The sequence below is a fragment of the Colobus angolensis genome, unplaced genomic scaffold (assembly GCF_000951035.1).
Source record: "Colobus angolensis palliatus isolate OR3802 unplaced genomic scaffold, Cang.pa_1.0 Scaffold121, whole genome shotgun sequence".
Lineage (NCBI taxonomy): Eukaryota > Metazoa > Chordata > Mammalia > Primates > Cercopithecidae > Colobus > Colobus angolensis.
In genome coordinates this window covers 8,225,638-8,249,944 of record NW_012113253.1, presented here as the reverse complement: position 1 = coordinate 8,249,944, position 24,307 = coordinate 8,225,638, and the positions used below count along the sequence as shown (strand labels likewise).

Here is a 24,307-nt window from a genome sequence, read left to right as displayed (position 1 = left end):
GAGACCAGCATGGGCAACATGGCAAAAATCTGTCGCTACGAAAAATACAAAACTTAGCTGGACATGGTGGCAAACACCTGTAATCCCAGCTACTCAGGAGGCTGAGGCAGGAGAACTGCTTGAACCCGGGAGGCAGAGGTTGCAGTGAGCTGAGATCCAGCCACTGCACTCCAGCCTGGGCGACAGAACGAGACTCTGTCTCAAAAAAAAAAAAAAAAAATGCATTTGCAGTAATAATAATGGTTATCATTCAATAATCACTTACTCCATACGAGGCATTGTTCTAAGCACTTTACATTCATTCTCATCTAACCTTGACAACAGCCATACAAGTTAGGGACTATCATCTCCACGGAGGGAGAAGTAGAAACTAAGACCTCCAGGAGTACCTCGGTCTAATTTGCATGTAGTGGAAGCAACAGGCCTGGAATTTTATCCAGATTTGTCAGACTGCAAAGCCAGTGCTCTGAGCACAATGCATGCTATTTCCTTACATGAAACTCCTTGCCACCCCTCTTTCCCAGTCCTCCTGGCACATTCTTTCTCATCTCTCAAGATTTCATGAAAGCCCCTGTGAAGTGTATTTGTGAAGTGTGGAATGACTGATCTGCTAAGGGAGAGAAGGAAAAAGGGAGGGGTCTGGGAAGAGCAGTAGCTGTGGAAACTGTTGAAGGACCTGGCTGGAGACAGAGGAAGGGATGGCTGAGTGGCCTGGAGGGCCACACTCACCCTGGAGACCTGCATTTGTAGCGGCCACAAACTACTCAGGGGTGTGCTTTCTGTCAGCTGTGCTCAGGGGCTGAACAGTGAAAACCCACGGGATCTATGCAGCCTCAGAAGATGCTCCCAGTCTCATTAATTTACAAAATAAATATTGCAAGCTTCTCAGGGGTCCCTGAACTCCCCTGTCTGGGTTTAAAGATTTTTGAAATCCTGCTTATATTTGAGTTAGGAATTCTTAACGATAGACATTCTTCCTGTCAAACCTTATTTTGGGGATTCCCATTCACTCTAAATTTCCTCAAAACTTTGTAGTCAGGGATACTTCAAAGCTAAGAGGAGGTGCTCTTTCCAACACCCTTATCATCGTGGTCTGAGGACCCAGCAATCTCATGTTCCCATTAATCTTTTAGGAGCTGTGTGCCATATGTCCTGCAGACCATGGTTTACTTCCTACTCTGGAGGAAGATTTGTTTCAGACCCTCACCGACATCTCCTCAGTAATATCCCAGGGCATATAAATCACTGAGGAGCAAAGGGAGCTGTGTCCTCTGATGAAAAGAAGGAGCAGTCCTTCTGGAGGAGGGAGTTTGTCTTCCAGGAACCTTCCTCAGCCCTTGGTCTGTGAATTTCAAAGCTGACCTAAACAAGCAAAATCAAAACACTATAAAACGCCCATTATGCTGCAAGGAAGAAAACTCCTTTAACTTTTTTCAGTCAAGCCCTCTGCTTCCGTTGTGTAGATAAGACAGTCTCATGTTGTAGAACTTTGAAGGATTGCATGAGGAAATATGCACAGAGGAGTTGTATAATCTCACGGAGTATTCTTTGGACCAACAGTTATTGAGAAGACCGGCTCACATGTAGGCTGCAGAATACTGATTGTAAAGTTGCTGCAGGCTTTCGGAGGTTGGATCCTTGGCTCACACCTGGTCAGAAGACATCTCATGGTTATTCAACCAGAGACCTGAAGGTGGCACCTGGTGCTCGTGCACATGATTTGATAGTTGGTGGTAGCCTGACTTTAGGACAAAAAGTCTTTAGGTGCTCAATAAATAAAGTCATAAAAGTAAGTTTACACCGATAATTTTAAGTCATAATTTTGATCCTACCAGGAAAATAGTTCAGACTCCTGTCATAGTGTATAGGATTTTAATTTCTGATACTCAGAAACTATTTTTGTCAGAATTAGGCAATGTTATTTTGAAAAAGTCAAAACAAGGAACAAAGAAAACATAGTAGTTACCACTTAACTACCAACAACATTGAGAAGCCTGCTTCATTCATTCAGTCAACAAATACTGAGTTCCTAATGTATGCCAGACATTATAACTTGGTACTGGCACCATGTAAAATATACTGAACAAAAATGGAGCACAGCCCCTGCCCTCAAGTTTACATGTGGAGGAGATAGATAATAAGTAATCTCATGGGTAGCTGTATTATAAGCACTACGAGGAGCTATGCAGGAAAGGTACAGCTGTGCTATGTGGGTGTACAGCAGACAAGTTTGAGAGGTCAAGGAGGGTGTCTCTGATGGTGAGACCTTGCCTCTGTGTCTTCAAGGTGAACAGGCTCTCCCTAGACAAGAGAGTAGGGAATCTTTCTAGGTAGAAAGAGCAATATGTTTGAAGCTTCAGTGTTCAGAGGGCACGTGGTCCTTTTAGGGAACTAAATGCCAGTGTGGCTGTAGCACCAGATGACAGAGGGTAGGAGAGGGGGCTGGTGAGGCAATGAGAGACCAAACCTGGAAAGGCCCCGTGGGTTCTATCAGGGATTTTGGTTTTTATCTTATGAGTCATGGGAAGTCACTGCATTATGAAAAGTACTTGCTGAGCCATTGAACTGCAAAGAATGAGTAGTTTGAACCCCAGAAAGTGAATTTAAATGATCCCTTTGCAGGTAAATTCCCTTCTGAAAAGATCCATTAAATTCTCATGATCTTTGACTCTTAGCAGACGTTCATAGTCAGGTCATTGTCACTGCTGTTTCTTCGCAAATGGATTGTTTTGTGGGGAGGAGAGAATGACAGTCCTTCATGTTTCTACAGCTCTGTGCCATTTACCAAGTGTTTTCACAGGCACAGTCTCCATTCTTTTATTCATTTGTTCAAAGTTTTACTGAGGACCTATCAGGTGCCAAGCCCTTTGCCCTAAATAAGGCATAATTCCTGCCTTCAAGGACTTGAGTAACCAATAAATGCAGTAAAGGGAAGATAAAACCTTTGATCACTGCAAAAATTCTAAGATAGGGTGATAATTTTTATATTTATTTACTGATGAGAGATTTGAGGCTTAAAGAGGAATCAGCTAGGTGACTTACAACTAAGCAGGAGCAAGCTGGAGCCTAAATCTGCTCCCATGTGGTCCAGTCCTGTTTTTCCTACACCAGGCTCAGGCCACTTGTCTGTCCTCTGAAGTCTTGCCCTGAAGCTGCCTGAAAGTTCATCAAAGCACAGGTTAGAAGAGATTTTCCAATCTCCCCATTTACCTAATGCAAGAATCCCTTCCATGACATCTCACCCCAGAAGGTGCTCCCAGTGTAATAGTCATGACTTATCCAGTGGTGGCTATGAGAAATTTTCTCTTGTATCAATCTGAAAACTATTACTCTGTAGCATCCATTCATTCATCTTTGTTTTGCCATCTGGGACATCACAGACTGTTTATTTCCCCTCAAATACAGCAACGCTACAATTATTTGAAGGCAGCTCCAAAATCTTTCCTAAGTGTTCCCTTATCCAGGCCAAACATTTCTGGTTCTTTGAATCATTCCTTCAGTAAATGCAATTTCCACACCCATCACCACAGTTACCCTATGTGAACACTCTAGCGTGTTATGTTCCCTTTTAAAAATCTGACAGCCGGAATTACACACAGTATTCCAAATGTGGTCTAACCAGCTATTACCTCCCTATGCTTCCATTAATAAAGTAAAAGATTGAGTTAGCTTTTTCTTAATGAGTTCAGACTGTTAGTTATATTGAACTTGTGGTCAACCACATCCCCCAGGTCTTTATCATATGACTTGATATACAGTTGACTTTTTGAACCCAAAGACAGGACTTTACTTTTATCCCAAGTAAATTAAGTCTTGTTGATATTGGCCTAGTCCGGTTTGTTGAAATCACTTTTTAAAAAATTGTGATGCTGTCATCTAACATATTAAGTATCCCTGGTAGCTTTATGTCATCCATAGATGTGGTGAGCGTGCATTCTACATGTTTGTCCAGGTCATTACTAAATATGTTGAACAGGACAAGTTCATGGTCGACATACTGCAGTGAATCACTAGACACTTCCCGAATGCATGGGGTCATTCAGCCAGACTCTACTCTCATCTAGTCCATGTTTCTTAAGTAAGAAAATGCATCTAAAATCACTTTTAAACTATACTATATAAGATACTATCTACAAGAATATCAGAACATACTTTGTTAAATGCCTTGATGAACCAGGACTCAAATGTGTAATCTCTCCATTTGGTGCAGATCACACAGAGGTAACCTTGAACAATGAAGCTTAAAGCAGCAGGTAGTAATGTTCAGCGTTATCTCTACCCTCCATTAAGGAATTTTTATAAAGAAAAAAAGTCAATGCGGGTGAATGTCTGATTTATAAAATGTGTAATGCAGGTATTTTGACTTCTTGCTTATTTTGCTCACCTTCCCAGTACTCCAGGGCACAGTTGAACAGATACCAGCAAGTTGGCACTGACTTCTGAATGTCTGCTAGGTGCCCTGGTCTAGAGTCTTCTATGTGTTTACAGTTTGTTCTGGCTGAGTCACAACTGTTTCCAAAGATACTCAGGAGTAGTGATTTCCCTAAGATGTTTTTCAAAAAGTATACAGTAGGAAAAAGTTACATCCAGAATATCTACTGTTTTCTTTTCGTCTCTATCCGATCCTTCCTACCTTGATCAACTTAGAAATTCATCTTCTTTTCTTCTCTTGGATATCTAATTCACCTCATACCTTTAGGTACTGCCTATCACCCAGTCACTCCCAGAAATTGATTTCCGGCCCCCACATTACTCCCAGTATGCAAATCTGTGTTTTTGCCTGCCCACTAGACATCTCAGCCTGAAAATCCTATAAGCATCTGAAATCAACACATCTGAAACCAAGATGATCATTTTTCTTACCCCAAGCCAGCTTCTTCTGGAGTCTCTGCATCAGTTAATGTCATCCCTGTTTTCCCAGTACAAAAACCGTAAATACAATGGATTCAGATAATATTGAATGCCTGTTTTATCTCAGGCTCTCTACAGGTATAGTCATTAGTCCCTGTCACATCCTTTAAAAGTAGATGCTACCCAAAGCTCTGAGAGGTGAACTTGCTCAGGATAAATGGTCCTGGGATTCAAACCCAGGACTGTGTGGTTTCCCAGCCTGCCTTCTGCCTACTGCTTCCCAGTGTCTTCCTTTCTTTCTGATCCTCCACACATCCAGTAGGCCACCAGCTTCTGTCAGAAATACCTCAGAAACGTCTCTGGAATATGCCCCTTCGCTCTGTGACCAGGGTCATCTCTGGAATCTGCCCCTTCCTTCTGTGACCAGGGTCTGCTTCGGGCCTTTGGTTCATCATCTCTCTCCCAGCTTTTAGCAATAGTACCTTAATAGGTCTCTCCATTGTCAGCCTCTCCACTCTCAAGTCTCTCTCCATAACTACCCCCCAAATGATTCCTGAAGCGCAGACTCCAGCCCAGAGAAGAGAACCCAGTCCACCAGGTTGCTTAAAACAGACCTCCACCTGAGACTAAGCAGGCCCTGTTTCACTCCTGTTCCCCCTCTACAGGCCAGGGCTCAATAGCTTCTTCCCACCTTTCAAAGTCTAAGTCTGTAATTCTTCCATAGCATGGTTTCCTACTTAAGATACTCTTTTACAGACTACTTATATAGTGATATCAATAGTACATTTTAAATTTATTCCTTCCGAAAATGGGGGATGAAATCTTTTGTGAGAAATGACTTTTAGCCCAAAGTCAGCTGCACAAATAAAATGCCTAAGTAGCATACTTTCAGATCAGTTTAGACATATCAACTTGCAGCAAAACATGAGTGTGATACTATCTATCTTCAACTTAAATGTTCAAAAGTAGGGGGCCAGGTGCAGTGGCTCATGCCTATAATCCCAACACTTCAGGAGACCGAGGCAGGAGGATCACTTGGGGCCAGGAGTTTGAGACCAGCCTGGGCAACATAGCGAGAACCCCTGTCTCTACAGAAAAATTTTTTTAAAAAATCACCAAGCATGGTGGTGCACACCTCTATTCCCAACTACTCAGGATGCTAAGGTGGGAGGATGACTTGAGCCCAGGAGCTGGAGGCTGCAGTGAGCTGTGATCACACGACAGCATTCCAGCCTGGTTGACAGAGTGAAACCTGTCTCTGTTTTTAAGAAAAACGCAACAAATATTTTGTCACCTTGTAATTAATTTACTTAGTAAAATTGTTATAATTGTAAAAAATATTTGTTACATATAATCATTCAAATAAAGATAACTGAGTAGATAGAAAAGCACAAGTTATATTAAAATGCTTCTTGTTTGTAATTATCATAGAAGATATTGTACTAAGTAGAAACCAGTATCCAGGCCTCAAATGGTTTTCTTAGACCTAACATATGTACGATGGGGCTGCGCACAGAGACTCATGCCTATAATCCCAGGACTTTGGGAGACCAAGACAGGCAGATTGCTTGAGCCCAGGGGTCTGAGACCAGCATGGGCAACATGGCAAAAATCTGTCGCTACGAAAAATACAAAACTTAGCTGGACATGGTGGCAAACACCTGTAATCCCAGCTGCTCGTGAGGCTGAGGTGGGAGGATCAACCGAGCCCAGGGAGGCGGAGGTTGCAGTGAGCCATGATCGTGTCACTTCACTCCATCCTGGGTAACAGAGTGAGACCCTGTCTCAAAAAATAAATATGATAATATCTTGCTTACTGAAGTGCTCTAACACAGATTCAAATGGCAAAACAGTGAGTCTCTTAGTATATGTCACCTAGAGCCTTCCACACCACCCCACCTCACCCTACTAGTGAAGTGAAGAAATAAAAAAGAACCAAATGATGACATTGATCAGGACTGGCTGGGTTATTCTGTGGTAACAAACAGCTGGAAAAAGAAATCCCCTTGGCCATCAATCATTTATCATTTTTTTCCCCACACACAGAACAAATCTTCTCTCCAAGGTTGGAAGCAGTCACTCCATCACACTTGAAGTCCAGCACTTCTGAGCGATGCTCAGTCTGGATGTGACACCCTTTCATCTGGAAACCTGTGGACTTACCTGTTCCCCATTTCCCTGCCATTTTATAGGAGAGGGTAACAGTAATAACCCCTCCACTGTGGAAGGGGGAAGAATGATAGACATACAGCAGTCTCCTGCCTATGGCAATTCTGAATGTTTTCTGGGCACATATTGTGGGGTCTATACCCTGGAAGCAAGAAATCAGCTTTCACTGAGTACTGTTTCTAATCTTTTTTTTTTTTTTTTGAGACGGAGTCTCGCTCTGTTGCCCAGGCTAGAGTGCAGTGGCATGATCTCGGCTCACTGCAAGCTCCGCCTCCTGGGTTCACGCCATTCTCCTGCCTCAGGGTCCCAAAGTGGGGAGTAGCTGGGACTACAGGCGCCCACCACCATGCCCCGGCTAATTTTTTTGTCTTTTTTAGTAGAGACAGGGTTTCACTGTGTTAGCCAGGATGGTCTCGATCTCCTGACCTCGTGATCCACCCGCCTCAGCCTCCGAAAGTGCTGAGATTACAGGCGTGAGCCACCGCGCCCGGCCCTGTTTCTAATCTTGAAGGAGCTCTTATGATTATCCTTCAGGTTCCTGGCTCCACCCTCTGGGAGATCTTCCTTGGCCACTTGAAGTTTGTATTGCATCTCAAATAATTACAGTCTTTTTTAGTCCAGGTTTGTAAGTGTATAGGGCAGTGGTAATTTCTCAACTTAGTAGACTTCTTACCTATTTGGTTCCAGAAAATTCCCTGTGCCAGGAACCATATCCATGGTCCATAAGACACATTTCTTTGCTTACTTGCTTTCTTCCTCTCTAGATTTAAGAGAGCTTCTACAGGAAAGTTATACCCTTGATCTGCATTTTTTTCCAAGTCAATGTAACAGTTAAGAAGTTTCAACAGTGTGTTGCCTATAGTCAGTCTTAAGGCTGAGTGTTAATCTGCCTTTGTGTTCAAAGGCTTTCTAATTTTAGACCTTGCTGTTTGAGGCTTTATCTTAGTCTGTTCAGGCTGCTATATCAAAATACCTCAGACTGATAGTTTATAAACAACAGAAACGTACTGTCACAGTTCTGGAGTCTAGCAAGTCCAACATCAAGGTACTGGCAGATTCGGTATCTGGTGAGGACTCACTTCCTAGTTCATGGATGACCATCTTTTCACTGTAACCTCACATGATGGAAGCGATGAGGGGTTTCTCAGGTTTTTTTTTTTTTTTTTTTTTGAGAGGGAATTTCACTCTTGTTGCCCAGGCTGGATAGAGTGCAATGGCCCGGTCTCAGCTCACTGCAACCTCCGCCTCCTGGGTTCAAGCAATTCTCCTGCCGCAGCCTCCCGAGTAACTGGGATTACAGGCACCCGCCACCACACCCAGCTAATTTGTGTATTTTTAGGAGAGATAAAGTTTTACCATGTGTTAGTCAGGCTGATCCTGAACTCCTGATCTCAGGCAATCCACCCGCCTCAGCCTCCCAAAGTGCTGAGATTACAGGCATGAGCCACTGTCCCTGGCCTCAGGCTTCTTTAATAAGGACACTAATCACATTCCAAAGGCCCTGCCTTCTAATATCATCACACTGGGGGACTAGAATTTCAGCATATGAATTTTGGGGGAACACATTCAGACCATAGTAGGTTTAAAAGTATTTCTAACTTTGCAAGGTTCTAAATTTCTGGAATCTCTCTATTATCTTCCATTTTTATTTGCAACCTGGCCAATTCTTTCCTGAGCTCATCTCTTCATAAAACAAAATGTAGTGTTCCAGACACAGGCAACAGCAGCCAACATACCACCACTGATGTTTGGTTTTCAGACCTCATCTTCTAGAGCTACAGATTTATTAAGTTTATGATCTACCTCCCAAGTCATCTCAAGCAACAGTTTTACTGAATATCTTACCACTTCAAAATATATATGCCCATTTTTATAGCTTTCAATATCAATTTCTACTGTCTGACCATTAAGCCAGGGTCTCATATTGTAGGATTTTGTTAGAACACTACTTCTATCACCAATATCTATATTAGTAATATAAGCTCAGTTATGCTGCCTATCATAAACCTAGAACTTCTTGTTCATGCTAAATGCCTAGCGTGTGTCTTCAGGGGGTTTTGTTCTACATGGTCACTCAGGGACCCAGGTTAATGGAAAGTTCATCATCTCGTATTTACCCCCTTGTAACTAACCACCCCAAAACCTACTGGCTTAAAAGAAGAGTGATTAACAACTTCTCATGATTCTGAGGAAGTGGCCAAGTGACTTTTCTGCAGGATGAGCCTGAGATTAGTCATGCATTTGCATTCACTTGGAGAGTTGGCTGAGGTATGGGTTCAGCTGGGAAGTCTGGGTGTTTGTCTCACCATGTTGTCTGTCCTCCTTATGGAGGCTAGCCCAGGGTGGCAAGTGGGAAAACCCCAAGAAGCAAGCTGTATCAAGCTTCTTACTTGCTGATGTCATGTTAGCTGGAGAAAGTCACATAGCCACGCCCAATGTCAGTATGGGAAGGTACTACACAAGGGCATGGATACTGGGATATACAAATTCATTGTGCAACAGTCTTCCACAGCTATCTAGAGCAGGAGTCAACAAATTTTTTTTAAGGTCTGGATTGTAAATATTTTAGGTTTTGCAGGCCTTATGTTTTCCCATCTTCTCATTAGGATGGAGAGATATGTAAGTAAATGAGCATGTTCCAATAAAGCCTTATTCACAATAGCAGGTAGTGGACCAGATTTGGCCCACCACTGAGCTGTGGAACATAAAGCCTTTATTTATTCTCTAGAAGGAATACATGTCAATTCTGCCTTTAGCCCATTGGCCAAAACTAGTCACAATACCGTATCTAACTGCAGGGGTGACGGGGAGTATAATCCTGCTCTATTCCCAGAAGGAGAGAAGAGCTAGACATGGGTGGACACTGGAAGTCAATACAGCAGAAGCCACATTGAGAAGGTGTATGTTCAGATCATCAGCCTTATCTTTATTGAGTAACCGGCACTGGTTGTAAGTACTGAAGAAAACACACAAAACCAGTGCCCTCATGGAGCTTACACAGAGTCCATGATGGTGAATACACTGAGAGGGAGAAGCATTTTATATACCTCTGCTCTGGAATTGTTAGTTGTTGTCTCATTGTTTGTGTACTTGGCTTTTTCACCAGTTGGGCTGTGAGCAACGCAAGGGTAGGACTGCATCTTCTCTGTGCCTGATGCAGTGACTAATTCTTTGTAGGCACTCTTTAAGTGCTTGTCAAGTAATTGATTGTTCAAACCATTAGAGCAAGATAAGGATTTACTTTGGATTGTGGGGAACCTGGATATAGATGCCTAATTCCTGTATCACTCAGGTACCTAACTCTCAAACCCCTAAAGCTGCCATTATACAAAAGGCTACAAGGTATGAGTTGTTTCTCTAAATGTGAAAAGGCAAGGATAGACTAAAGTCTGTGTCTCTTCCACTCATAGCAGTGAGTGAAAGGGACAACAAGCAAAAATTTCCCTCGAGAGTCTAGGTTTTTGGCCAGAAGTAACGTGAAAGTTCAGGTTAATTTGCTTGCCTTTAGAAGGCCCTTGGGGTGTTTAACAGAAACCATCACCTTACCTTAGGTTTATTATTCTAGAAAGTGTAAGTATCCTCATTTCATAATGCCTGAAGATCACTTCGAGACAGAGCAGAACAGTAAATATTTCTCTATTCGCATCCCCTCCCTCTCTCCTCTAAGGGGTCCTGAAGTTGTGTTCGGTGACTTAGGAAAAGGAATATGAGATGGGAGCACGGGACTTAAAAAGGTTTCTACTGAGTGGATAATTTCATATCATTCAACCTAGTAAAGAAAAGCAATTGATTTACCTTATGTATCATACCAAGGGATGGGGTTTATAAATAGGAATATTTCTTAAAGAATATCTCTTTTGTTTTAGATTCATGAGCCGAGCCATTTTTAAGCCATTAATTATGTTTTAGTCTCAAACTTTATTGTAAGTTTAATTTTTACCTTGGAACAAATAGGGCAAATTCGGAATACAAGTCTTTTGAAAAAGATATTTTTGCAAAACAGTCCATTTGGGAAACGTGTTCATAGAGAATACAGATAGAAAAAATGGACTCCATTTCTGCTGTCAAGAGGTTTACAATCTAATAATGGGGTCAGGCACATAAACAAGTAACTGTAGTACAGACAATGATATTTTTGGTCAAATAGAAATATGGTTAAAATTGTTTTAGGGCCGGGCGCGGTGGCTCAAGCCTGTAATCCCAGCACTTTGGGAGGCCGAGACGGGCGGATCACGAGGTCAGGAGATCGAGACCATCCTGGCTAACACGGTGAAACCCCGTCTCTACTAAAAAAATACAAAAAGCTAGCCGGGCGAGGTGGCGGGCGCCTGTAGTCCCAGCTACTCGGGAGGCTGAGGCAGGAGAATGGCGTAAACCCGGGAGGCGGAGCTTGCAGTGAGCTGAGATCCGGCCACTGCACTCCAGCCCGGGCGACAGAGCGAGACTCCGTCTCAAAAAAAAAAAAAAAAAATTGTTTTAGAATGTAGAAGTAGGTGTCAATCCAGAAGGGAATAGAAAAATTAAAGATGGCTTTATGGAATAAGCTATCCTTTAAGCTGTATGCACAAAGACATACAGGCTTTTGAAAGGACTTGTATGGGGAAAAGTATATTCTAGGCATAGTGAGTAGTGAGTGGCAGACAAGGGCTTCAGCTGAAGCAGAGGCTGTAGAATGAAAAAGAAGACAGCAGTGGAAGAACCAGGCAGAGCTGGAGGGGCTGGGCTGCAGCAAGGAGCAGAGGCAGAAGGCAGAGATGACATCCAGGTAACCTACACGCTGAAGATGGTCAGAAATTCTGAATTTCTGAAGTCCATGAGAAAGCCATTGCATGAGAAAGAAGGCCAGCGACCTTGAAGTTGCTTCCAAATGTGACTCTGTGGCTTTCTCCTGTGGTTCTGTGTACACTCTGGTGCTTCTTCATGTGATCAAAATTAGAATATATTCATTGTTGGTCAAGCAAGAGCCTACCTTTGTTCCGTCATCCAGGAATTTTCAGTCTGTCTGCTTTTATTTGCTGCCCTAATAATAACAAAGAGTCCAGACTTGGACTGAATTGATACTGCCAATCATCAGAACCAGCCTTCCCAAGCATAAGGAGTTTTTTGCCCCTACCCTCAGGTAATCCTGGCTGTGAACATGATGTTCTTGGAGATGTTTTTTAAACAGCCTTGTTCTGTTTTCAAATATTTACCCATTTAAGCAACTCGCTATTTAATACTGAAAGGGTATTTGTTCTGCTGTCTGGCACCTGGATCCTGAGGTAGAGCTTTTTTCTAGGTCTTAGTCCATCTTTCCATGTTAGAAAAATTAATTTTTTACTCTGAACAAATTAACTTATATCTACCATTCTTGTTACAAGTTATGCAAAAGACCCTGGAGGGATTGTGATATGTTTTTAGGTGAGTTTTGAGGTATGTTTTTGTGTCCCTAGTCCAGAAGGACATCCCCATAGTAGTAAGTTAACACCCAAGAGCCTGAAAGTTGTTTGCACATTGCACTTCAAGTCCCGAGTTTTAGGGTTTTTTTCCACAGCGATTCATATGCACACATATAGCGGGCCCCATGTCTGGACTCCAGCCCACACAGAGTTATCTGCCAATTCCAAAGCAGCAGAGAATGAAGACACTCATGCCCCATCATCCATCATTTTTTTCTATGAACCTTACAGCCGAAGATTGAAAAATCTGGTTTTGATCTTTTGGGTTTTTTTTTTCATTTCAAGTCAACTGAATAGCCCATACACATGGATATAAAGAAATATAACCAGGAATTGTTTGTGGTATTGAATCAGAACTGGAGACATCTGAAGTCAAGCCACTTCAGTAGTGTTTCTTATTTCTTTTTAATCAGATTTTGAATATTCTTTCTGCAGGTTGTGTTCCTGACTGGCTTTGGCTATGTGTATGTGGACACTGTACATCAGTGTGGCACAGTCTTCATCACTGTGGCCCCGGAAGGAAAAGCAGGACCTATTTTAACTAACAGCAATAGGTAGGTTTAATTATTTTCCCAGTAACAACATAGTAAGTGTTCCTGTTATAAAGTTGTAAACTTACTATTTATCTTTGTCATCTCTACATATGTATTAAAGCTTTTTGTTAATTATCGCATAATCCATAAAAAATATGGTTATTAGCAACAAATCATACCTTAAATAGGTAGCAATAAACCATCTTTCCTAGATACCACTTCCACTCCTTCTGTGGTAGGTGTAACAAACTGATTTACAAACTATGCATCTTGGAATCATACCACTATTATTAGCATGAAATGCACATTAATACCTCTGTATCTGCATGACAGTGTAGTAATTAATAATAAAACTTAGCAATTAGAGCTACATCAAATATAAATACGGCTCTTAGAGTCATATTTTCCACCCCCCTCTTTAACCTGAATGTTGCCATCAGGTTTTAAAAACTTGAAATAGACAAAGAGTTAATATCCTTAATTTAAAAGAATTCACATAATTCAATAGGAATAAAGATAGCCTTACAGAAACAAAAATAGAGGCAATAGGCATAAACAGAAAACTCTAAGAAGAAGAAATATAAGTAATCAAAGAAATGCTAATTTATCAAATTAACAATGATGTCGTATCATATCCAGTCCTGGTGAAAGTGTAAATTGGTACTATTTCCTGGAAAGCACTTTAGTAATACATGTTAAGAGCTTTAAAATTCTTTTGGCTTAGAAATTCGACTTTTAAGTGTGTTAAGAGTTTAAGAGTTAAGGAAGTAGAGACGTGGGCAAAGATATACACAGAGAGATGTACACAGTGAGAGATATCACACAGTTACAATGGCAAAATATTCAAAGTAAAAATGCCCATCCATAGGGAGATAGATGTACTATAATTGTACTATAAATGTTACAGCTGCAAAAAGTAGATCTCAAAGAATTTTAATGGAATAGAAAATGCATGTTATATAATCTAAAATAAAACAAGTAGAATATAATATTGAATATATATGATCCTAGTTACATGTTATCTGTACATACATACACACATAAGTACATATGTATACATACTCACACAGAAAACATTCCTAGAAATAAGACTGAAAAGAAAACAATCAAAATTGGTAACAGATATGGGGTTAATGAATTATTTAATATTTAATTATTATTTGATTTCTGTATTTTGATTTCATATAATAGCATTTATTTTATGATCAGAAAATTTAATATTAAAATATAAATACCACCAACTTCCATACATTTGTTTAAATCTTTCTTTTAAAAAGTTCATTGCAACCGGGTGTGGTGGCTCACACCTGTAATCCCAGCACTTTGGGAGGCCAAGGTGGGCAGATCACCTGAGGTCAGGAGTTTGAGACCACCATGAGATGGCCAACATGGTGAAACCCTGTCTGTACTAAAAGTACAAAAATTAGCCAGCCTTGGTGGTAGGTGCCTGTAATCCCAGCTATTCAAGAGGCTGAGGCAGGAGAATCACTTGAACCTGGGAGGCGGAGGTTGCAGTGAGCCAAGATCACGCCACTGTACTCCGGCCTGGGCGACAGAGCGAAACTCCATCTCGGGGGGATGGAAAAAAAGTTTATTGCTTCTCATATATGGTTAAGAACTCATTAATTTGGATTCTGCTAATTTGAATTTATAATATTTCAAACAATGTTGGATAGGATGTTTTCTTTGCCCAAAAGTGTTCATAAAAAATTAATAGCATAATAAAATTGGAGATGAACTTTTAACTAGTATAGTACAAAATTTCAGGTTTATTCAACACTTTCAGAAACATTTTATTTAGGGCATAAATGTTAATGACAATAGAAGCAACCTTTCATGAGAAAAGTACAGGTATTTCTTGGAACTTCCTTAATTCATTCAACAAATGTTTTTCAAGGGCTTACTGGATGCCTACCACAGGATGAGGATACATCCATAAATAATAAGGCCCAATCCTTGCCCTGGAGAGGATCACTTTCTCCTCATAGGCATGGAATTGGGCAGGGTGGCAGGGGGTGTAGAGAGTAAACATAAAAAGAAAGGAAATGTTATGGTGCAGTGGAAGGTCAGCATTCTACAGGGATGAAAACAGAGCTCAGTAAGAGGCACTGGGAGTGCCAGGGCCAAGGGATTGGGAGAGTGTAGTTTTAAACAAATTGGTGTTGGTAAGCTGCATTGAGAAGCTGATATTTAGGCGGAGACTAGAAAGCAGTAAGGGGTTAGTAATGTGACTATCTGAAGGAAGAGCTTCCCAGGCAGAGGGCACAGCCAGTTCAAAAGCCTCCAACAACTTGCCTGGCATTGAGGAGGAACAGGGAAGAGGCTGTCATGGGCCCAGTGGAGGGGGTGGAAGTGGAAGTAGCAGTGCATAAGGTCCAGGAGGTAAGAGCTAGAAGGACGGAGACCTCATGGGCCATTGAAGGGCTTAGCTTTAATTATAAGCGAAATGAGGAACTCATTGGAGCATTTTGAACATAGAAGTGACACACTGTGACTTAAATTTCTAGAAGATCATTGGCCGCTTTGTTAAAGTAGACTATAGAGAAACAAGGGCACAGGCAAGCAGGGAGACTAGTTAGGAGATGATTACGGTTGCTCATATTAGAGACACTGATGGCTTAGACTACAGTGGTGTCAGTGGAACTGTCAGAAACAGTCAGATTCTGGATCTACTTCTAAGGAAAAGTCAATAAGGTTTTCCTAATACATTGAATGGCTAAAAATAGAGGCATCAAGGATGACACCCAAATTTTTGGTCTGAGCAACTGGTAGGATATGGTTGCCATTAACTAAGATGAGAGAGACTATCTCCAAGTTTAGGAGGAAAGATCAAGAGATTGGTTATAGACATGATAAGCTGAGATGTCATTTAGACATCTAAATGACCATGTGGATAGGTAGTTAGATACACAAGATTGGAGTTCAGCGGGGAGCTCCAAGCTAAGTGTATACTTTGGAAGTCATCAACATATAGATGGTATTTTAGGTCATGAGACTGGATGAGATCCCCAAGGAAGTCAGTGAAGATGGGGGTGAGAAGACGACCAAGGGCTGAGCCTTAGGCACTTTAAGAGGTCAGGGAGAGGAGGAAGATCTCCATAGGTAACTGAGGACGAGTGGTCAGAGAGGTAGAAGAGCTGAGAGAAGACAGGAAAGAAAGTATTTCCAGGAGGAGGGAGTTGTCAGCTTGTTAGTATGTCAAGTAAGCAAAAACCTGAAAGTCCATCATTTGATTTAGCCAAATGGAAGTCACTGATGACCTTGACAGGAGTTGTTTTATTAGGCTGAGGATGGGGGCACAAAAGGCTGCTTGGAGCAAGCCTTAGAGAGCAGGGAAGGAGAGGAGTTGGAGACAATGTGTATAGAACACACTTCAGAGTTTCTATATAGAGAGGATCAGAAAAATGAGTGGTAGCTAAGGGAGAGAGTGGAGTCATGAGGGATTTTTTGAGCTGAGAGATGACAGCATGTTTACAAGCTGCTAGTAATGAAGAAAAAGATGATGGATGAAAGGGGTGTGAGTTGCTGGAGGGATGTCTTTGAGTAGGTGAGAGCAGAGTGATTTAGTGCACTTTGGAGGGGTTCACCTGAGACAGAAGCAAGGGTGGTTCCACCCCAGAAATGGAGATGGAGAAGACCTGAGCATGGACTCAGGTATGGTTGGTGGGCAGTTGTGGCAGGAATTCCTGCTAACTTTTCTTCTGCTCACATGACTTTTTCAATTTAGGGAGTCTCAGTTACTTGATTCTCTCTTTCTATCTTGTGATCATCATGATGGAGAATTAATACACAAAGACCAGAGGGATTTTGGAGTAAAAATCTGGTGTTGATAAGGGAAACATACGGAAACATGACGAGAGCTTATAATAGTCCCATTGGGAACATTTCCCAATACTGTTGGAGTGTGACAGGCCCTGTCCAGACACAATGTCCTGAAAGTTGAGTTCTTATTTGTTTCTTATGAGAGTCTGATATCCCATCAGGAGGTATTTAATAGGGTACTGTCATTAAAAAAGAAAGCAGAGAGAAAGAAAAGGTGAGTGGGGGAGACTAATGTTCTTGTCCCTTTCTCCTCTAGAGCCCAGGAGAAGATTGTTACATTCAAAATGTTTATCACTCAGTTGAGTCTGGCAGTGTTTGATGACCTCACCCACCACAAAGCATCACCTGAGCTTCTGAGACTCACACTGGACAATGTTTTTCTCTGCATGGCCCCGGGAGCTGTTCCCCTCCCTGGGGAAGAGCCTGCGGCTGCGTTTTTTGAACTTTACTGTGTGGAGATCTGCTGTGGGGACCTGCAGCTAGACAACCAGCTTTATAACAAGTCCAATTTCCACTTTGCTGTCTTAGTCTGCCAGGGAGAAAAAGCAGAACCCATTCAGTGTTCTAAAATGCAGAGTCTCCTCATATCTAACAAAGAGCTGGAAGAATACAAGGAAAACTGTTTTATCAAACTTCGCATCACCTTAAATGAAGGCAAGAGCATCCTCTGTGATATTAACGAGTTCAGCTTTGAATTAAAACCTGCTCGGTTGTATGTGGAAGACACATTTGTATACTACATCAAGACTTTGTTTGACACTTACCTTCCTAACAGCAGGTTGGCTGGTCACTCCACGCACCTCTCTGGGGGTAAACAGATGTTGCCCGTGCAGGTCACACAGCACGCCAGGGCCTTGGTGAATCCTGTGAAGTTACGGAAACTGGTGATCCAGCCAGTGAATTTGCTCGTCAGCATCCACGCTTCCCTCAAGCTGTACATAGCCTCAGACCACACTCCTCTCTCCTTCTCGGTGTTTGAAAGAGGACCCATCTTCACCACTGCGAGGCAGCTTGTGCACGCCCTGGCAATGCACTATGCCGCCGGGGCCCTTTTCAGAGCAGGTAAGAACACAAGCTGAGGGTCTGTGATGAGCTAGAGCCTGGGCAGAAATGACACGCTTGGGGGTAGCACCTCATTTCAAGACCTAAAGAAGCAGTTGGCGAGAGGTAACACACCTGAGCTTTACAGTCACACACAACTAGATCTAAATCTAGAGCCTGCCACTGTTAGCTGTAAGACTTTGGGCAAGTTATTGAACCGTCTTCCTGAGTCTCCATTTCCTCATTGATAAAATGGCTTTGAAGATTTCTGAGAGGATCAGATGAAAGTATGTGAGGTATCCAGCATTTTGCTTGCCACTTAATTAACATTCAAGCAGTAGTAGCTGTTCTGTAAGTTAGAATTTTAGTTCAGTTTAGCAAACACTTTTTTTTAGCACCTTGCAGGCACAGAGCCCTTTCTTAGCAGCCTAGAGCAACCAGGAAAACTAGCCCGGGTCTTCAGTCCCCGGGCCTAAAAGAAGTCCAGTTCTTGTTTATTAGTTTTCTTCATTGCTATTCATGAATAGCAGTAGGTGAGAAATTCAGAGGATTTGTGTGCTCGTAAGATGCACATTGAGCCCTCTATCTATCCAGTGCTGTACTGCCTGTCTAGACAGCTGGCAAAGGGAAGGCTGTGAGTGTGTCAGCCTCTCCATAGACCTGAGCTCAAAGAGAAGGAATGGCCCTTCCACTCTCTGGGGCCAGGCAAGTGGCCTCTTGCAGGCTGAGGGCTGCTGTTTCTCAGGGACTCAGTGGGAAAGGTAAGGATTCCTTCAGTCTGGCTGGAAAAGTCTGCAGGGGCTGGCTTGAACATGCATACACAATTTTGTAGAGGGACTACTGTGTCCTAGAGACTGGTGGGTAGCGGGCACAGTGGCTCATACCTGTAATCCCAGCACTTTGGGAGGCTGAGGTGGGAGGATCACTTGAGCACGGGAGTTCAAGACCAGCTTGGCCAACTGGTGAAACCTTGTCTCTACCAAAAATTAAAGTTAAAAATTTACCCAGGTGTGGTGTCGTACACCTGTAGTCCCAGCTACTATGGAGGCTGAGGTGGGAGGATTGCTCGAGCCCAGGACTTTGAGGCTACAGTGAGCTATGGTCACATCACTGCACTCCAGCCTGGGTGACAGAGCAGGACCTTGTCCCAAAAAATAAAGATTGAGTGGTGGGAACCATGTGGTCTCAGGGTACATTATGGTAATCAGCATCACAGTGTGTGTTCCTGAGCCAAGTTCACTCTAAAGCAGTTTTAGTTTGATCATTGGGCTCCCAGAAATTCAAGCAAAGAACAGCATCCAGAGTTAGCCTTGTCAGCCCTTTCCAATAAAAAACATGGAAATCTTACTTTCTGAAAGTAACAGAGGAGAAGAGGAGAGAGCCTTTGTTGTATCCTCTTTGTAAAGCTGTACTTTGTGAATGCATTCCCATATCAGATTAAGATTGTAGCAGTAAACGACCTGTGTTATTGCCATATTGGTCAGATTACATTTTCTCCATAATGAAATTCATAGACTTACCAGGGTTATCTAGACTCTTTTATAAAAGATAACAACAAGATCAGGGAGAGGGTCCTGCCAGACCTGTTGTCTTGATAGCTTGCACAACAATGAAGAAAACATTTCCCTCTTGCTAAAAACTTATTTAAAAATAAGCAGTTCACATTTCAAATTTAACAGATGGATGTATTTATAAACAATTCCAGAAACGTTCCCTTCAGGCAGTTTTTGCTTTTTCACATAAGAAGCAGGCACGTAGGTTACTGAGCTCCAATCTGAGGCCTGGCAGGGATGAAGGCTCCCATTCAGTCTCTGCGCGACACAGCAGTGCAGTAAGCAGCAGGGAAACTCTACTTGTGGCACCAAGTAACGGGCCATGCAGCCTGTGTGCTAAAAACGAGCTCTTTGTTTTGGTTTATATTTTTAATGAGCTTTCACAAGAACATTCTATTTGAATTTTATATAATTCACCTAAAAATCCTCTAAGCTGCCATTCCAATCTCACTGTATACCAACATAAGGGATTCTAACATAGAGGGTCAAGTTTTCAGAGCCTGTTGGAAAGTCTGTTACTAAAAATCTAGGGACAATCTGAAGATCATCTGGAAGAAAGCAGTGATTGCAGGAGTAGGAAATGGGAAGATGCTGGAGGCTCCAGACTCCCAGGTTATCCTTGTTGAGGGAAGGGAGAGAGCTGGCTGCGGGTGGGCAAGTTGCCCACCCACATCTCACTTGGGTCAGAGTGCCCCTGCCTGTCATGGAAAACACCCTTACCTCATTTCTAGGGAAGTTGTGGTATCAACTTGAAGAGATTTTAAAAATAAACAGGCCAGGCGCAGTGGCTCATGCCTGTAATCCCAGCACTTTGGGAGGCTGAGGTGGGCGAACTGCCTGTGCTCAGGAGTTCGAGAGCAGCTTGGGCAACACGGTGAAACCCCGTCTCTACTAAAATACAAAAAATCAGCCGGGTATGGGGGCGTGCACCTGTAGTCCCAGCTACTTGGGAGGCTGAGGCAGGTGAATTGCTTGAACCCGGGTGGTGGAGGTTGCAGTGAGCCAAGATCGCACCACTGCACTCCAACCTGGGCAACAGAGCGAGACTCCATTTCCAAAAACATAAAAAATATTAAAAAATTAAACAACTAAAAAAGGTAGGGGTAGGAGAGGCAGAATGAAAATAAATAGTATTGGAAATCAGTAAATGACCCAGTCTGAAGGAATGTATGTGGTCTTTATCCTGAGGCCCCTCTCTAACCCAAAGGTTTAGTTTGATAGGAGCCAGGCAGACTCCCTTCTTCAACACCATTTCCAAATGACCGAGCAAAAGATAGATTTGCTATTAGAGGACAATAAAGGAGTACCTTTGGATCTGTCTGCCCTTTTCTGTCCAGCTCAGATGCCACTGAGATGTAGCTCTGGCCTACACATAGCCCTTCTATCAGGCAGTGGCTTCAGGCTTCAAGGAGTCCAACCCCACCACAGGGGAGGACCTGCCACTGGCAGGAGGAGGAGGCCGAGGCAGATTCCCACTCCTGCTCTGCACCCGTGGCACCAAACTGAACAGGCCTGTCATAGGGGACACTGCTTGGCCATAGCTACTCTCTTTTCTTCTATACATGGACTCGTTGGAGAGATAGGGAATTAAGATGTTTCTAGACCAACCTTCTGCCGTTAGGTACACCCTTACAGCCATTCAGGGCTAAAGGGAATCTGCTGTTTCTTTACCTCCAGAGAAGGCCCTCCATGGAGGAGTATTCCACAGCCTCCTCAGCTCCCTTGCCTACTCTTTGCAGCCTGAGCTCACAGAAGGAAGAGGTGGGTGGGCTTCGGAATTAGGAAAACCTGGGTTGGAAACCCAGCCCACAGGTGGATCATCCAGGGGACTGTGAGCAGTTGGCTTAGTCTCCAAGCCTCAGTCTCCCCCTTTTCCTGCCTGTGAGGCCATGGAAGCAGTACCACCATGTTGCATTCACCTCTGCCTCCTGTGCCTGGTCCATTCCCTGACCCAGGCAGCAGCTCAGTCACCAGCTAACCTGCACTGATTTGAAGGGAGAGAATACTTTTCTTGCAGTTACTGTAAGAATTAAATGTGTTGAATCCCTGGCATCCATAGGGCCTCTCATTTGTAATCTTTATCTTCCAGAAATTATTCCCTCCTTTGCCCTAAGCCCTAGTGTTATCCGAACGTTCCAGAGAAGGGAGGAGGGCTCAAAATTTAAGAACGTCCCTCTCTTCATGGGCTGGGCATGGGATTCTTCGGGACCTTGGCTGTTGTACCCTCACCTTCCCGATCCCCTCAGATCACGGAGCTGAGGATCTCTGGCACAGGACTGCCCTCCTCTTCAGAGCCTGCTGGTGAAGGAGGGGTGGCTCCTACCCAGTCCTGTCCCCACAGCCTTCCCACTGCCAGGCTCTGAGCACCAGGCTGGGGAGGTTGGTGACTTCCCAGAGAAAGCTGTCTTTTCAGACTCCTCCTCTCCTGGCCCTCACTTGCCCCTCCAATTTTTGGGGCCTACATCCCCAAATCCCCACCCCAGGGAGCCAAGGTAAGGGCAGTGCCTGTGGGACTCCACACACAGCCACGTTCCCATGGGGCAGCAGCGGCTGCGTGGCAGGCCAGCCCAAGCTTCAGGAGGAAAGCAGATCCAAAGCTGCCCTCCTGGGACATGCACAGGTGAACACTCTCCTCTCACTAACCTCATCAGAATGTCCCTGTCACAGAGTTCAAGACCAGCCTGGCCTACATGGTGAATCCCCATCTCTACTAAAAATACAAAAATAAATAAATAAATAAAGCCAGGCGTGGTGGCGTGTGCCTGTAATCCCAGCTACTTGGGAGGCTGAGGCAGGAGAATCGCTTGAACCCAGGAGTCAGAGGTTGCAGTGAGCCGAGACCACACCACTGCACTCCAGCCTGGGCGAAAGAGTGAGACTCGATCTCAAAAAAAAAAAAAAAAGAAAAAAAAAGCACAGTCCTTGTTGCCAGGGTTTACATAACCGGAGCTGGGATTGAAGGGTCCAAGACATTTGTCTGGCTCTAGCTCTGCTCCAAAGGGAAGCACTCAACTCAGTAGGATTGGGAAAGATGAAAAACAACCCCTCCATTCTTGTCAGAAGTTTGCATCCCCTTTGCAACACACCATTGAGCATCTGGCCACCCCCGACCAGGCATCTCCTCCTATCCTGGTGCCTCCTCTGTCCCGGGGAGGCTTTAGAGAGAACCTCCCGCCTGCAAACACCTGCAGCCCAAGAAGGAGCCCTTCCTCAGGTGGTGGCAGAGTGCATCCCCAGCACATGGACCCCTGTTAGCAGGAATATGGGAGGCTCGGGCAAGGCAGTTATATTAAAGCCATTTGTGGGGCCATCAGGGGATCACTTGGATTTATAAAGTATGAAAGCTTGCCATTTATGAATTCACAGGGAATGACTTATTTCCCTTATTTTCTTCCAAAGAAATGGATTACTTTCCCAATTCTAGTGAGAAAAAATGAATTGCAGGGGAAATGGGTCACTGTTTCACAAATGTTGAAAGTTCTGCATTTGAGGTTTCAATCACCCCTTCCCTCTGGTCCATTGCAGGCTGGGTAGTTGGGTCTCTGGAGATTCTTGGCAGCCCTGCAAGCCTGGTGAGAAGCATCGGGAACGGCGTCGCCGACTTCTTCAGGCTTCCGTACGAGGGGCTGACCCGGGGCCCCGGAGCCTTCGTGAGTGGCGTCTCCAGAGGGACCACATCGTTTGTAAAGCACATCTCCAAAGGTAGCGGTTTCCGTTCCTTGCAGTAATGCCTTTACTCCTTCCCTGTTTTTTTTTTTTAAGAATGTGCATTCAGATTGCCTCTAGCTTTGGCCTGTTAGCTTGCAGTGAGAGTTTGGATTTGTAACAAAGCTCATATATAATGTCTTATGTTTTGAACAGATCAGTACTTGCCTGTGGTGTGTGAAAATGTTTCAGAAACTTCAGAATTTTAAGCCTCCCATTGGGAAAACAAGGATTGGCTCAACTGTTATTCCATGTGATAAACACAGAAATATTAAAGGTGTTCAGGATTTCTGCTAAACATCAGAAACCCTACACTGTGTTGCCTCCATATTTTTTTAAATGTAGATACAGTTGTCATAACTTTCTGAAGGATATGGACACATTCTGACATGGAAGCAGATTTCGGGGTAACAGCCAACTTTTCTCTAGCACGCCACGTAAACAGTGCCATCTTGCGGCCCAGACAGGTCATCGGGCACGGAGGCCAAAGTGCTTCCAACAAGGACAGTGTTTTAGTTTTATCTGTGTGTTTATTTGCTTGATGTTATTTTGGTCAGCTTGGCAGAGACTTGGGAACTAACAAGGGCCATCTGAGTCCCCTTTTCTTCTCAGTGGGAGGCAAGGAAAAACAGGGCAAAGGGCTTCTTCCCGTAAAAGGCATCTGACCATAGGCCATAGGACAGGTTGTGGAAGTCTCTGAAAGGCACAAAAGAAGATTTGATCATGAAATAGGAGAATCCGTGATCCATAGAGGGGGTGAGGGACTATGGGTGGGAGGGCTGGCAAGAGAACAGCCAGAGTCATAAAAACAAATTCCACGGACAATGAAAAGGACACTCCCCCAGGCCTCCAATCATCTGGGAGGCCTGGGGGCTGAGCTGCAGAAATCCACCCCAGGAGTCACTGGCAGACTGCTCACTCTTGACACTGGAATCTCTGTGGTTCTGTTGTTTTTATGTTAAAATAAGACAACCAACACCTGCTAAATTGAACCTCAGCGGTATTTTCAGCCTACTGACTCACTGAATGTTTTTTACACTTGTTCTCTTCTCTTAGCAAAATCTGTTTGGTTTGTTGGCATCCCTATGTGTGTGCACGCACGCAGGTATTTTTCTTTTTCAGATTACTGGTAAAGATGCAGCTGCAAAAATGACATTGAGCATTTCTTCCTGAAACTGGACCTGCAATAACAGAT

The 24,307-nt window shown here is 43.5% G+C and overlaps 1 protein-coding gene across 1 annotated transcript in view; it reads left to right on the top strand.

The window, feature by feature from the left end:
• The window catches only part of VPS13B (vacuolar protein sorting 13 homolog B (yeast)), an 873,819-nt gene that overhangs the window by 832,818 nt on the left and 16,694 nt on the right, over positions 1–24,307 (top strand). The window contains exons 55-57 of the mRNA XM_011931782.1: positions 12,894–13,012; positions 17,070–17,875; positions 22,933–23,109. Of these exons, the coding sequence (XP_011787172.1) occupies positions 12,894–13,012; positions 17,070–17,875; positions 22,933–23,109 (1,102 nt within the window). The remainder of the gene's footprint in view (positions 1–12,893; positions 13,013–17,069; positions 17,876–22,932; positions 23,110–24,307) is intronic.